This window comes from Eumetopias jubatus, unplaced genomic scaffold, assembly GCF_037043125.1.
Source record: "Eumetopias jubatus isolate StellerSeaLion01/CBP00866 unplaced genomic scaffold, mEumJub1_p1.0 scaffold_9, whole genome shotgun sequence".
NCBI lineage: Eukaryota > Metazoa > Chordata > Mammalia > Carnivora > Otariidae > Eumetopias > Eumetopias jubatus.
Window position 1 is genome coordinate 90,106,194 of NW_028274815.1, and position 13,955 is coordinate 90,120,148.

General features: G+C 41.8%; 1 protein-coding gene across 2 annotated transcripts in view; it reads left to right on the forward strand.

The window, feature by feature from the left end:
* Positions 1-13,955, forward strand: part of ABHD12 (abhydrolase domain containing 12, lysophospholipase) — an 89,665-nt gene that overhangs the window by 44,992 nt on the left and 30,718 nt on the right. For both annotated transcript variants that reach the window (XM_028123737.2, XM_028123736.2), the window contains exon 2: positions 10,700-10,824. In XM_028123737.2, coding sequence (XP_027979538.1) covers positions 10,700-10,824 — 125 coding nt within the window. The remainder of the gene's footprint in view (positions 1-10,699; positions 10,825-13,955) is intronic.

Here is a 13,955-nt window from a genome sequence, read left to right on the forward strand (position 1 = left end):
TTTCTCCAGAAAGGGATTCTCTAGTATCTTCCATGCTTTTTTCAAGCCCAGCTGGTATCTTTAAAATCGTCATTCTGAACTCCAGTTCTGACATCTTACTAACGTCTGTATTGATTAGGTCCGTGGCAGTCCGTACTGCCTCCTGTTCTTTTTTTTTGAGGTGACTTTTTCCATCTTGTCATTTTGTCCATAGGAGAATAGATGAATGAGAGAACAGCATGCTAACAGGGTAACAACGACCCCAGAAAAATATACATGAAACAAATCAGAAGAGACCTGAAACCAGGGGGGAAAGAAAGGGAAAGAAAAAAAAAATAGGATCATGCAGGTGAATAGATCAGGGTCACACACTAGATTTTGGGCGTATTCTGGTCTGTTAGAAGAAACTGCCTCCCAAAGTTTTAAGGAAAGAAAAACTTATGTTTTTCTAAGGGCAATATGATGAAGGGCTGGAATATGATTATAAAGAGGAAAATTATAAAAGATTGTATAAAAGGAATTGATAAGAAGTTGGTTGAAAAAAGAAAGAAGAAAAATTAAAAAAAAGAATGTGATCAGGCAGGAGACTATAACAAAGCCATACACTAGGGTATATTTTGGTCTGTTAGAAGAAACTGTATCCCAAAATTTTAAAGAGAGAAAAACATATATGTACACAAAAAATAAGGTTAACTACAATTAAGGGATATGACTCTAAAAAAATTTAAAAAGATTTTTTCAAAAATTGGTAAGATGTTGGTTGAAAAAGGGAAAAAGAAAAATTTAAAAAAATAGAAAAAGAATAAAGAAAATTTTAAAAATTACCTTTAAAAGACTAAAGAATCAGGAAAAAAGCCATGAATTCTATGTGCAGTATTCCCCTAGTGCCGGAGTTCTGCCGTTCTGATTGATCGGTAAACTTGGTCTTGGTTGGCTGTTCTTGCTGATCTTCTGGGGGAGGGGCCTGTTGCCGTGCTTCCCAAATGTCTTTGCCAGAGGCGGAATTGCCCTGCCCTTTCCGGTCCGGGCTAAGTAATCTGCTTGGGTTAGCTCTGGGGAGCTTTTGTTCCCTGCAAGCTTTCCGCACAGCTTTGGAGGAGGAGAGTGGAAATGGTGGCCCTCCCAATCTCCGCCCCAGAGGAGCCAGAACTTGGGGCCCCACTCCTCAGTGAGCCCCCAGAGAAAAGCAGTCAATCACTCCCGTCTCTGGTTACACTCCGTGCTCACCCTGGCAGTGACTGATCATTTCTATCTCTGGCATCTGACCCCTTGTAGAGTCTCCAAACCCAGGAGATCCCTGCGGTGCGCTCCCGCACCGCTCCTCCTGGGAGAGGTAGGGAAGTCTCCCTGGATCTGCCGCTTGTTGCATCCCTGCTGGAGGAGCAGTGGCCCGACTGTGCCACTGATCATGGTTTATGGCAACCCGGAGCTGAGAGCCCACGCCTCGGCTCTGTCTCTGCAGCCAGCTTCCTGGCTCCGATACCTGGGAGCTCTGCCGCACTCAGGCACCCCCGGTCTTTCTGTGATCCCGAGGGTCCTGAGACCACAGTGTTCCAGAGAGGGTTCCACCCCCTGCTTAGCCACTGGAGCAACGTCCCTCAGTGGAGCCGACTTCCAAAATTTCCGATTTGGGCTCCGTGGCTCTATCACTTGCCAGAAGCGGCCTACGGAGGCCCCCTCCCCCACCATCTGTCTTCCCGAATATCGCCTCGGATTCACTTCTCCGTACATCCTACCTTCCAGAAAGTGCTTGCTTTTCTATTCAGAGAGTTGCTGCTATTCTTTTCTTCGATCTCCTGTTGAGTTTGTAGGTGTTTAGAATGGTTTGATCTCTATCCCTCTGAATTCCTGGGACCAGACAAAATCCAGGTCTCCTACTCCTCCGCCATCGTGCTCCTCTCCCCTCCCAGGGATTTAATTCTTCCATAGCTTTACCCAGTACCTTCTTTGGTTATAGGTTTCATTCATTTTTTTTTTCTAACAATTTGAGAAGATTGTCACTATGTTTTCTGACAAAATAGTCTGTATCATTGAATTACACAAATTTTATTAGCTTAGCAAAGCACGTGATACTATTAAAAGAAATTTTCTCATATGGGGTTACCTCACTTTTCTGATCCCTAAGCTCTTGGATTTGTTAATCAATTTTGTATTTATGTTTGAATTTTTTTTAAATGAAATATTTTTATCTTGCTGATTATGCAAGTGTAATAGACTTTTTTTCTCTGTACACCTTTTAAAAAGATTTTGAATTGCTGACAAGATTTATTATTGACTATAGCACTGATTGAAATAAAATCTAGAGAAATTAAATTTCATTATGAGAACTTATACTCCCAGGTATTAAAAGAATGTGTACTTAATTATTAAATACAGGCATACGTTGTAGGTGTATACGGGTTTAGGTGTAGACCACCGATAAAACAAATACTGCAATAAAGCTAATCAAATTTTTTGGTTTCCCAGTGCATATAAAAGTTAAAGTTATATAAATGTGATGTTTATACTCTTGTCTATTAAGTGTACAATAGCATTGTGTCTGAAAAATGTATGTAACTTAATTAAAAATTATGCTAAAAAATGCTAACCATCATCTGAGCTTTCAGCAAGTCATAATCACTGATCAGAGGTCACCATAATAAATATAATAATAATGAAATGATTGAAATATAGTGAAGCTTACCAAAATGTGACACAGAGACATGAAGGGAGCAGATACTTTTGGAAAAATGGCACGAAGAAATTTGCTTGATGCAGGTTGCCACAAACCTTCAATTTGTAAAAAACTCAATATTTGCAAAGCACAGTAAAGCAAAAAGCATGCTAAAATGAGGTGTGCCTGTATTCATATCAAGAAATAGCATCAGCAATCTAGAAACTCATGTCCTGTATAAGGAAAAGATCCCAGGATGAGAGGGAAAGAAGTGTGCTCCCAAGGGGGCACACTTTACAGGCAGATAGAGCACCGTTGCAGTCGGGGAGCCAGGAGATTCTAGGGAGTACCCTGCTGAGAACACCATGTAGACTATATTTCCAGATTACAAAAACCTTGTCCTTTAGTTATAGAACTCTTACAGAACTTAATTATTTACAAGTCTAGAACTTTCTAATTAAAATAATGGTATAAATATTCTAACATAAGAGCTATGGAGTTTTCAAAACAAAATAGTTTCCACTTGTTCTGTGAATTTCTTAGTATCTATATACTGTTGGTTCCATCTACAGTTACTAACCACTGATTGCCACTCAGCAGTGTCCTCATTTCTCACCCTTGGCTTCAGGTTTCCTGGGGAGTCCCAAAACACTTGATAGCTACAAGCAACATTTTTGTTGTTGTTCGCTTAAGAAAAACTTTATTTTTAAGTTTTATTTTATTGTCATAAGAACACTTAACATATCTACTCTCTTAATAAGATGTGAAGTATACAATGCAGTATTGTTAACTATAGGGACAATGTTGATCTCTTGAACTTATTTATCTTGTGTGATTGAGACTTGATGCATTTGATTAATAAATCCCAGTTCCCACTCCTTGCCACCCCTGACAACCGCCATTCTATTCTGATTCTATGAGTTTGAGGATCTTAAACTTTGCTTTTAGAACAACTTCAGATTCACAGCAAAATCGAGCAGGAAGTACAGACACTTCCAGGCTACCTCTACCCCCACACACGCAACCTCCCAAGCAGCCAACATCCTGCACCACTATAGAACATTTATTATAGTCAGTGAGCCTACAGTGACACATCATCATCACCCAGATTCTGTAGTTTACATTCGGGTTCCATTTGGTGTTGTACATTCATGGGTTTTAGCAAATGTGTAATGAATAGTTCCACTGACCTAAAAATCCTCTGTGCTCTGCCTGTTTATCCTTCCATCCCTGCTAACCCCTGGCAGCCACTAATCTTTTTACTGTCTCCATAGTTTTGTCTTTTGCAAGGTGTCGTATAGTTGTGGTCATACAGTATGTAGCCTTTTCAGATTGGATTCTTTCACTCAGCAACAAGTTCCACAATATTAAGTTTTCTCCAAGTTCTTTCGTGGCTAAATAACTCATTTCATTTTAAGCTAAATAACATCCGATTGGATGTACCACAGTTTGTTTATCCATTTACCTACTGGAGGACATCTTCATTGATTCCAACTTTAGGCTACTATAAATATTTGTGAACAGGTTTTTGCGTGGACTTAGGTTTTCTACTCATTTGGGTAAACACCAAGGAGTGTGATTGCTAGATGGTATGGTAAGAGTGTATTTAGTTTTGCAAGAAAGCTCCAAACTGTCTCCCAATGAGGCTGTACCATTTTGCATTCCCACCAGCAATGAGTGAGAGTCCTTGTTACTCCATGTCCTCATCAGCATTTGGCGTTGTATTTTGTGTTTTGTCCATTGTAATATGTGTCTGGTGGTATCTCATTGTTTTAATTTCAAATTCCCCAATGACATATGATGTTCAACATCTTTTCACATGCTTACTTCTCATCTACATATCTTTTTTGATGAGGTGTCTGTTCAAGTCTCTTGCCCTTTTTTAAATTGAGTTGTTTTCTCATTGTTGAGTTTTAAGAGTCCTTTGTGTATTTTAGACAATAGTCCTTTATCAGATATGTCTTTTGCAAATATTTTCTCCCAGTATGTGGCTTCTCTTCCCATTCTCTCATTTTTTTAAGAATTTTATTCACTTGAGAGAGAGTGAGCACAAGCAGGTGGGGGAAGGGCAGAGGGAGAGGGAGAAGCCGACTCCATGCTGAGCAGGGGGCCAGACGCGGGGCTTGATCCCAGGACCCTGACATTTTGACCTGAGCCGGAGGCAGATGCTTAACCGACTGAGCCACCCAGGTGACCCTCTTCTCATTCTCTTCATGCTGTCTTTGGCAGAACAGAAGTTGTTAATTTTAATAATAAAGTCTAACTTATCAATTATTTCTTTGGTGGATTGTACCTTCGATATGATTATCTAACAAGTCATCACCCTCCCCAAAGTCACCTACATTTTCTTCTGCCATCTTGTAGGAGTTTTATAGCTTCACTTTGTACGTTTAGCTCTATGCGCCATTTATGAGTTTATTTTTGTGAAGGGTGTAAGTGTGTGTCTAGATTCATTTTTTTGCATGTGGATGTCCAGTTATTACAGCACCATCTGTGGACCAGACTCTTTTTTCCCCATTTTATTACTCTTGCACTATTGTCAGAGATCAGTTAACTATATTTATGTGGCTCTATTTCTGGGCTCACTGCTATGTTCCATTGATCTGTTTGTTCTTTTACGAGTACCACACTGGAACTGACTGAATGACAGCCTGCAGCCTCCCCATCTCTTTGAGGGCTCCAGGCTTCCTTCCCCAGACTCCTTGGCCTTTCCTTGGCCCTTCTCCACCCCTCCTTCCCTCAGGTACAGGTCTTGGTCCCTCTCACATCATTACCAACCAGTTCAGCCAAGGGTTGCTTTGGGATCTACCCTTCTAGGCAGCAGGAAGTTGTAAATTGCACAAATTGTCTTTTTCTAGAATAATTTGTTAAAAAGTCCCCTGTCAGAAAATATCTACAGATCTATGATTTGAGAGAAAATCTCAGATTGCACGTTGAGTGCTCTGATTTGGGCTGCTTTTCCAGAAAGAAAGACCAGGATGAAGGCAGGTAGGATGCTCATAGGCCTGGGGGGATGTGGGGGCAGAGGTCATCTTGGCCAGCCCCCACACACTATGCCAGGCTTCTTGTCTGGGAGTAGGTTACTCAGCTCCTTGGAACTTGCTGTGTGCTCTGTGAAAATGGGGCTAATATTTACTTGGACAGATTGAGAGAACATGAAATCCAGCAAATTGGTCAGATTTATTAATGATTATTTATATTTTACTTGCTATTTTTTAGATTTTGTGACTGACTTTTTTCCATTATTTTGTTTTTGTTTTGTTAATTATCGATTCCTAGGAATCGCACAGAAATATACAGTAATGTCCAGTGTTCCCATCCCCCAACCTCCTTCAGTTTGTGGTAACATCTAACACAACTATAGTACTAAATCAGCCCTAGGAGATTGACATTGATGCAATCCATAGAGCTTATTCAGATTCCACCAGTTAAAAATACACTCATCGTGTGTGTGTGTGTATGTGTGTGTGTGTGTGTGTAACGCTGTGCAGTCTCATTACATGGGTAGCTTCATGGAACCACTATCACATAAAGGTGCTCACCTGTACCATCCCTACCCGACTCTTTCATGCTACCCCTTTATTGCCACCCCTATCCCCGCCCTCCCATCCCTAAACCAGGGCAACCACTAATCTCGTCTCCATCTCTATCACTTTGTCACTTCAAGAACATTTTTATAGATGGACTTACATAACATGTGACCTTTTGGGATTGACTGACTTTTTAAACCCAGTATATTTCCCAGGTTCATCCAAGTTGTTGCACAATCGATAGTTCTTTTTTATTGCTGAGTAGTGTTCCATGGTCAGTATGGACAATTTGTTTATCCACTCACCTCTTGAAAGGCATCTGAGTTGGAGCTATTATGAATAGAGCTGCTGTAGACATTCATGTACAAGTTTCTCCATGAAATAAGTCTTCATTTCTCTGGAATAAATGCCCAAGAACACAACTGTTGGGCTATATCCTAAATCCATTCATTGTATTTATTTTTACAGTTCCTTTCTATTTCTTGACATAGAAATCTGTTTATGGTACTGATTATGGTATCTGTTATCTGTTTATGGTACTGATAATATGAGTAACCTTTAAAGACAAGCACACTGAATCATTGTACAGCCTATCGCAAAAGTTGTTCCTCTGCGTGTGGGTGTGTGTACTGTAGAGAAAGGTGGGCCTCCATGATTATTCCAGGTCACATGCAGGTAATAAATGGAGGTGACTCTTTCCTCAGCTGTGTGGGAAATGTTCATTCTTATTAGTAATCAAGAACAGGGAATCTTCTAGCAAGGAGTAACTACATTAAGAGCAGTACTACCAGCAATAAGTGGAGGTTTGCAACTAGGGAATTTCTGAGAAAATGAACAAAATTATCACAAGAAGTAGGTAATAATTAAGAAGAAATTAAAGGGGCGCCTGGGTGGCTCAGTCGTTAAGCGTCTGCCTTTGGCTCAGGTCATGATCCCAGAGTCCTGGGATCGAGCCCCGCATCGGGCTCTCTGCTGGCGGGAAGCCTGCTTCTCCCTGCCTCACTCCCCCTGCTTGTGTTCCCTCTCTCACTGTGTGTCTCTGTCAAATAAATAAAATCTTTAAAATAAAAAAAAAGAAATTAAAATGATATATTTTTCCAGACGTTGTTTATATTCTCCTTCTCTCTTGTTTTTTTCTTGATAAATTCTTCTAACTTTATAAGGAACAGACAGTTCCTATCTTATATAAACTATTTTGAAAGATGAGGAAGATGAAAAGCCACTGTCTGTGGAGGAAGCAGAACCCTGAAACAGCACAGAAAAAACAATGCTGGTTTTACTAATGAACAGGAACACTTTTTAGGTGAAATGATGTATCAGAGTAGAAGTCTCTTGCTGTCCTGGCCATCTTATTGGGCTTCTTTCACTCGGCATAGGTTTGTTTTTTTTTTTAATTTAATTTTATTTTTTAATGTAATCTCTCCCTCCATGACCCCGAGATCAAGAGTTACATGCTCCTCTTACTGTGCCAGCCAGGCACCCCTCACTCAGCATAGTTATTTTGAGGTTCATCCACATGGTTGCATGTATCCATAGCTGGCTCCTTTTTCTTGCTGTGTACTATTCCATTCTAAGGACAAATCATGGTTTGCTTATCCATTCACCTGTTGATAGACATTTGTATTATCTCGATGGCTATTTTTTTTTTAAGATTTTATTTATTTGACAGAGACACAGCAAGAGAGGGAACACAAGCAGGGAGAGTGGGAGAGGGAGAAGGAGAAGCAGGCTTCCCGCCGAGCAGGGATCCCGATGCAAGGCTCATGACCTGAGCTGAAGGCAGATGCTTAACCATCTGAGCCACCCAGGAACCCCTCAATGGCTATTTTGAATAAAACTTTCATGAGTGGTTTTTTTTGTTTTGTTTTTGTTTTTTTTATTTATCTGAGAGCATGAGCACTAGCGGAGGGAGGGGCAGAGGGAGAGGGAGAGAAAGAACCCCAAGCAGACTCCACGCTGAGCACAGAGCCTGATGTGGGGCTCAATCCTATGACCCCCAAGGTTAGGATCTGAGCCAAAACCAAGAGTCAGATGCTCCACTGACCCAGCCACCCAGGTGCCCCCCGTGAGTGTTTTTGATCAAGTCTTTGTGTGGACATATGCTTTCCTTGCTCTGAGGACATAAAATTACAAGTTGCGTGAACACTTTATAATGGCCAGATTTATGCAGGCTCTAGAGGGTGAGTGACCAAATTGTGCAAGGGACATAGGAATGGCCAATGTGGCCAAAGCAGAGGACCTAAACATGAACTTCGCATCTGGCATTTGATGGTTGTGCATTTGATTGCAGGCTATTTTCTTTTTTATGGGCTCTCCATTTTCTCTCAGAATGAAGTCCCGAATTCTTCTTGGCCTCTTCGGACCTCTCACATTGTGTCCTTCCCTTTCAGGCCCATTACTATGCCCAGTCCCTGCTCTTTCCCTTAATGAGAGTAAGAAGATGGTGATGACAGCTTAGATATATTGTGGACCCGGAACTCATATGTGTACTCTATGTGCATTATTGTTTGTAATCCTTCCTGGAGCCCCACAAAGGAGGTACCACTTTTATGCCCTCGGTGTAAGGAAGAAACCACAGCTCAGAGAGATTAAGTAATTTATCCAGGATTGCACAGCTAGTAAGTGGTAGGTTAGAAGTTAGACTAGACCATCTGACTTCAGAGCCAGCACCTTTAACCACAATGTTGTAATACCCTTCATCACTGGAAGGGCAGATTGTGCATGGAATTTAAGATGCCATTTTAGACTATTCTTCTACATCATCTAGTTAACTCCTATATTCCTAACTTAGTGTTCCTCCCAGTGGCCCCTTCCCTGGCAGCCCAGACTGGGTCAGATTACCCTGCACCACGTGCTTCTCTCAGAGCTCTGTGTCTGCCCCACTGAGCTGAGCACAGCATGGATGCAGAGGCCTTCCTTTGCTTCCCTTAGTGTCTGCTGCCCAAAGAGTGCTAGCACTGAGTAAACCAGGTGAATGAGTGAATGAGTTATACTGTCAGATATGCATGTTTGTCATCAGCTTTGCTGAGGTATTATTTACACATACAAATGTGTAACTACAATCAAGATAAATTATTTTGATTACTCTAAAAGTTCCCTGTGTGCCCCTTGCAATCTCCCTCCATCCCCAGCCACCACTGTTCTGTTTGTCTGTCCCTATAGTTTTGTCTCTTCTAGAATTTTAGATAAACGGAATCATACAGTATGTAGTCTTTTGTGTCTGTCTTATTTAGCAGAATGCTTTTGAGATGCATCCATATTATTGCTTGTGTCAGCAGGTCCTGTTATATGTTTAAAACCACTTTAAATAGTTATTTTGGAAACAGTCCAGAAGTAAATACTTAGCCCCACTCAGGTTTAGACTTGGTTCATAAGTTAGAGCAGCGGTTTCCAAGGGTCCTCCCCAAGATCCTTTCAGAGTGTCCACAAGGTTAGAATGATTTTCATAATAACCCAAAGATATTATTTGCCTTTTTTACTCATTGTCTCAGAGTTTTCCAGATGCTGCCTGATGTGTGGTATCGCAACAGATTGGATGCAGAAAGATATGAGAATCCATCTGTCTTTTATTAAGCTATCTGGCTTAAAGAAATTTGTAAAAATGTTAATGCTGCTCTCCTCACTAAAAGTTTTTGTGTTGGAAAATATAATCACTTTTTAAATAACAAATGTTAATTATATTAACATTTAATGGCTTTCTTGTTATTAGATGCATGAATAAATATTTTTAAATTGTATTTTAACTTCTCACATGACAAATAGTGATAAATATAAACCGTGTAAACAGAAGCTCTTTGGGGGCTTTAGTTTTCTAGTTATAGAAAAACACTTAGTCCAAGGAGTTTAGAATCTCTGGACTAGGGACATTTTTGAAAAGGCATCAGGAATAAGATAAGGAAGTCTTGGAGCTGCGTGGGCTTAGAAGAGGGTCTGGAGACCTGGCCTACGTTGCCTGGAGAAGGGGCCTCCATCCGGTGGTGCCAGATGGAATGTGGGCTGGAATGCAAGGACAGGCAGTGTCGGCTACAGTCTCACTGTCAGCCCCCAGCTCGCTCCCCAGACCTGGTTGGGCAGGTTCTGTTGATATTTCAGCTTCCTACAAGGAGCCAGCGGGCAGCGCATGCCTGTGGCTGGCTTACAGGACAGCGATCATGCGGCCTAGAGCCAGCCACTTTCCCCAGATGAAGCTGCCGCTACTCTCTGACTTCAGGTTGGGCACTTGCTGGGGAGCTGACTGATGTCTGTGCTGTGTTCTGATTCCAGGGCAAGCACAGGAGATCATCAGGATGGTCCGCTGGCTTTCAGGAGAAACTGTACCCTCCCCCTTTCCGCGCAGTAGAGTTCTAAGCTCAGATTGAAAGACTGTCTAAAATAATTTTTTAACAAAAGCAGGTGGGATGCTAGTCTTATTACTGGCACAGTTATTGTGGGGAAAGCGACATGTAGATTTTGGTTAGTGATTTTGATAATGCTGTTAATAAACGGGAGCAAAATTGCACCTCCAGTCTTTGACCTGTTAATTGCTCTTCTCTTGCAGGCGAAAGGGCCTGTGGTTCCGACTGAGGAAGATACTTCTCTGTGTTTTGGGGTTGTATGTTGCCATTCCATTTCTCATCAAACTATGTCCTGGGATACAGGCCAAACTGATTTTCTTGAATTTTGGTAAGTACCACGTGCCCATTTTGCCTTGAATTTTAGTAAGAATTCATTTGCATGATGATTTATATATTTTTATATCTACCACCCAGATCAAGAAATAGAACATTTCTGGGATGCCTGATTGGCTCAGTTGGTTAAGTGACTGCCTTCAGCTCAGGTCATGATCCCAGGGTCCTGGGATCGAGCCCCACGTCGGGCTCCTGGCTCAGCGGAGAGCCTGTTTCTCCCTCTCCCTCTGCATGCTGCTCTGCCTACTTGTGCTCTCTCTGTCAAATTAATAAATAAAATCTTAAAAAAAAATTTAAAAAAAGAAATAGAACATTTCTATTACCAAGAAAGTTCCCAGTGCCCCTTCCCAGTTACAGGCTGCTGCAGTGACTGCACTGCCCTCCAGGGCTAACAGTTGTGTGCACAGGTAACCCCTGCTTGGCTGGGGGTCCTGCTTTAGAGGCAGTGCGTGAGGATGTTAATGGTGTTGTGTTGGAGGTGCTCTGCCCTTGTGCCATCTAGGAGGCTCACTGAGATAACCACTAAAAGGTGACCACCTTAAACAAAAATAATTAGGACTTTTTTCTTTAAAAATAAAAAAAAAATCAGCCTGACATGCTTTGGTTTCTATGGAATTATATGCTGGCTCTATAGGTGTTGTAGTCTCCCTGAGTTAACTTAGACTTTGTGTGTTCCAAAGGTGTTTTTTTTTTTTTTCCATGCTGTGTATTTACTTTTGTACAAATAGGAAGAGAAAGGTCCAGAAGTCTCAAGCTTAGGAAATAGAAGGCTGAGGGCTCCCAGGTACATAATTGCTGGGAATAATCCTCATAAGGAGCATCAACAAGATGAGGCTAGGAGGGAAGAGGCTGGGTCTACGAGTGTTAGGGTTTGAAGGTAGAACGTGGTGCTTGGCACACAGCAGGTACTCCATAAGCAATGGCCTTCAGCTTGAGTGTGCAGGTATGCGTAGCATCTGAACCAGTCGAGGTGGGCTCTGTGCATGCTCTTAGCTGTTGGTTTGCAAAGAGTGGGCTTGGACCTTGTGTATTTGGGAGGAGAGGTTTGAAAGTTGGGGCTGATGCCATGAGAAGAGGGAACAGCGTTGCTGGTAGAGAAAGAAGGAGGAGGAAGAGCATGAAGATGAGGGGAGGACAGACAGGAGGTGTTGAGATCGCTCACGTGTGACTGTGGCCTGGGACAAGCAGGGGGTGGCACTGGGGCCAGGCATGTCAGGGTTCCAGAACCCTCTTCTGTAGTAACGCAGTGCTCCAGGCTCTGTAGGTGCCTGGGCATACGAGTTCGGGTTTATGAAGTCTACAGTGGACTTAATCACAGAAACTTGGAAGTCACTGGCTAAAAGGAGCATTTCTGCTCTCAAGAGGAACAGTAAGGAGGAGGAAGAGAAATAGTAAGGTCAGTGTTCACTACTTTGTAAATCCAAAGTAAGTTTTTTTAATTTGGTGTCTTAAAATAAGTATAAAACACTTGTAGTATACCAAGAGGCATTTGATTTTTCTAATGGAAATGTAGCTGAACTTTGAGGAATTTATCCTCTCTGTGTTTTTGCCAGTGTGAGAGGCACAAACTTGAAAGGAACTAACAACATACTAAAATAAAGGGAGTTTTGATTTTCTGACTTTAACCCTTAAATGTCCACAGTCGGTCCAGCACAGAAGAGAGTTTGGGTTTACATAAAAACACGAAGATACTGGGTTGCAGATACCCTGATGGCAGACTTTAGGATGGACTCTGAATGGCTTTTCCTACTCTATAGGCCTCCAGGTGCCTTGAGCAGGTGCCTTTGCCACATGGTGGGGTCCCAGCAGATATTTGAATTGACTTGCTTTTCTTCAGATCAATTATTTGGGCTACTTTAAACACAGCCCACAAATGTTGTTCAGTTGGTTTCCTAATGAAATGGTAGAATGTTCCACAGGAGCAGAACTTTGGGTTCTTCTAGTCCACCTCCACAAGGAGATGCCAGTTGCTTACCCTTTCCTTCCCCATGTCCACTGTGTGGCAGTGGGATCGCCTCCTGCAGGGATGGTAAAGGAGATTGGTTAGCTGTCTGTGCTGCCTACCCTGTGGGAGAATGGGGGTCTCCAGGGCCGGCCTGCAGTGGTTTGGCAGTTTCAGCCCATGGTGCTGGAGGGCCAGTGTGTTGGGGTATCACTTCCATTTTTGTCTCCTCAAAATGTGAATCATGATCCTGTGAATTCCATCTGGACTCTAAAGGAAGTCTAAACAGTCTTTTGGGTCTCAGAACATAATCACAGAATATATTCTTAAGTTCACACCAAATCTATCTGAAATCACATTCATAAATCAGAGAAATAAGCTATAGAAAAAACATAGCCCCATGATTTGAATCATTGTTCTACTTTAAATATATTTTCATAAGCAAAAACTACATGAGCATTCCAAAACCAGAAGATTAACTGAAAAGCCCTGAATGGCAGTGAAGAAGAAAATGAAAATCATTCTGAGGAAATTGTTAATGTTGTTGCTTATCTGTCTGTTTCCTGTAGGTCTCTTTTGTCTGAGTCTCTACACATAAACATGAGTATGTGTGCTTTTCACTACTCAGGTTCAAAAGTCTGATTCCATTGTCAGTGATGGTGGGTGATACCCAGTATTTTGTGGTCTTGAAGTCTAGATGACTAGATTGAAGTATAGTTGGTATACAGTAGGATGCTAATTTCAGGGGTACAACACAGAGGTTTGACAATTGTATGCATTACTCAGCGATCGTCACAGTAAGTATAGTCACCATCTGTCAGCATACTGACTTACTACAATAGCGTTGACTGTATTCCCTATGCTGTATGTCTCATCTCCATGTGTGTATTTAACTGGAAGCTTGTACCTTTTCACCTCCTTCCCCTATTTTGCCCATCTCCCCTCCTCCTCCCCCTCTGGCAACCACCAATTTGTTCTCTGTATTTGGGGGTCTGTTTCAGTTTGCTTGTTCCTTTGTTTTGTTTTTTAGATGCCACATGTAAGTGAAATCCTATGGTATTTGTCTTTCTCTGTCTGACTTATTTCACTTAGCATAATGCCCTCTGGGTCTACCCACGTTGTCCCAAATGGCAAGATCTCATCCTTTTTTCTACTGAGTCATAAAGCCTAGATATCTTCTCTGC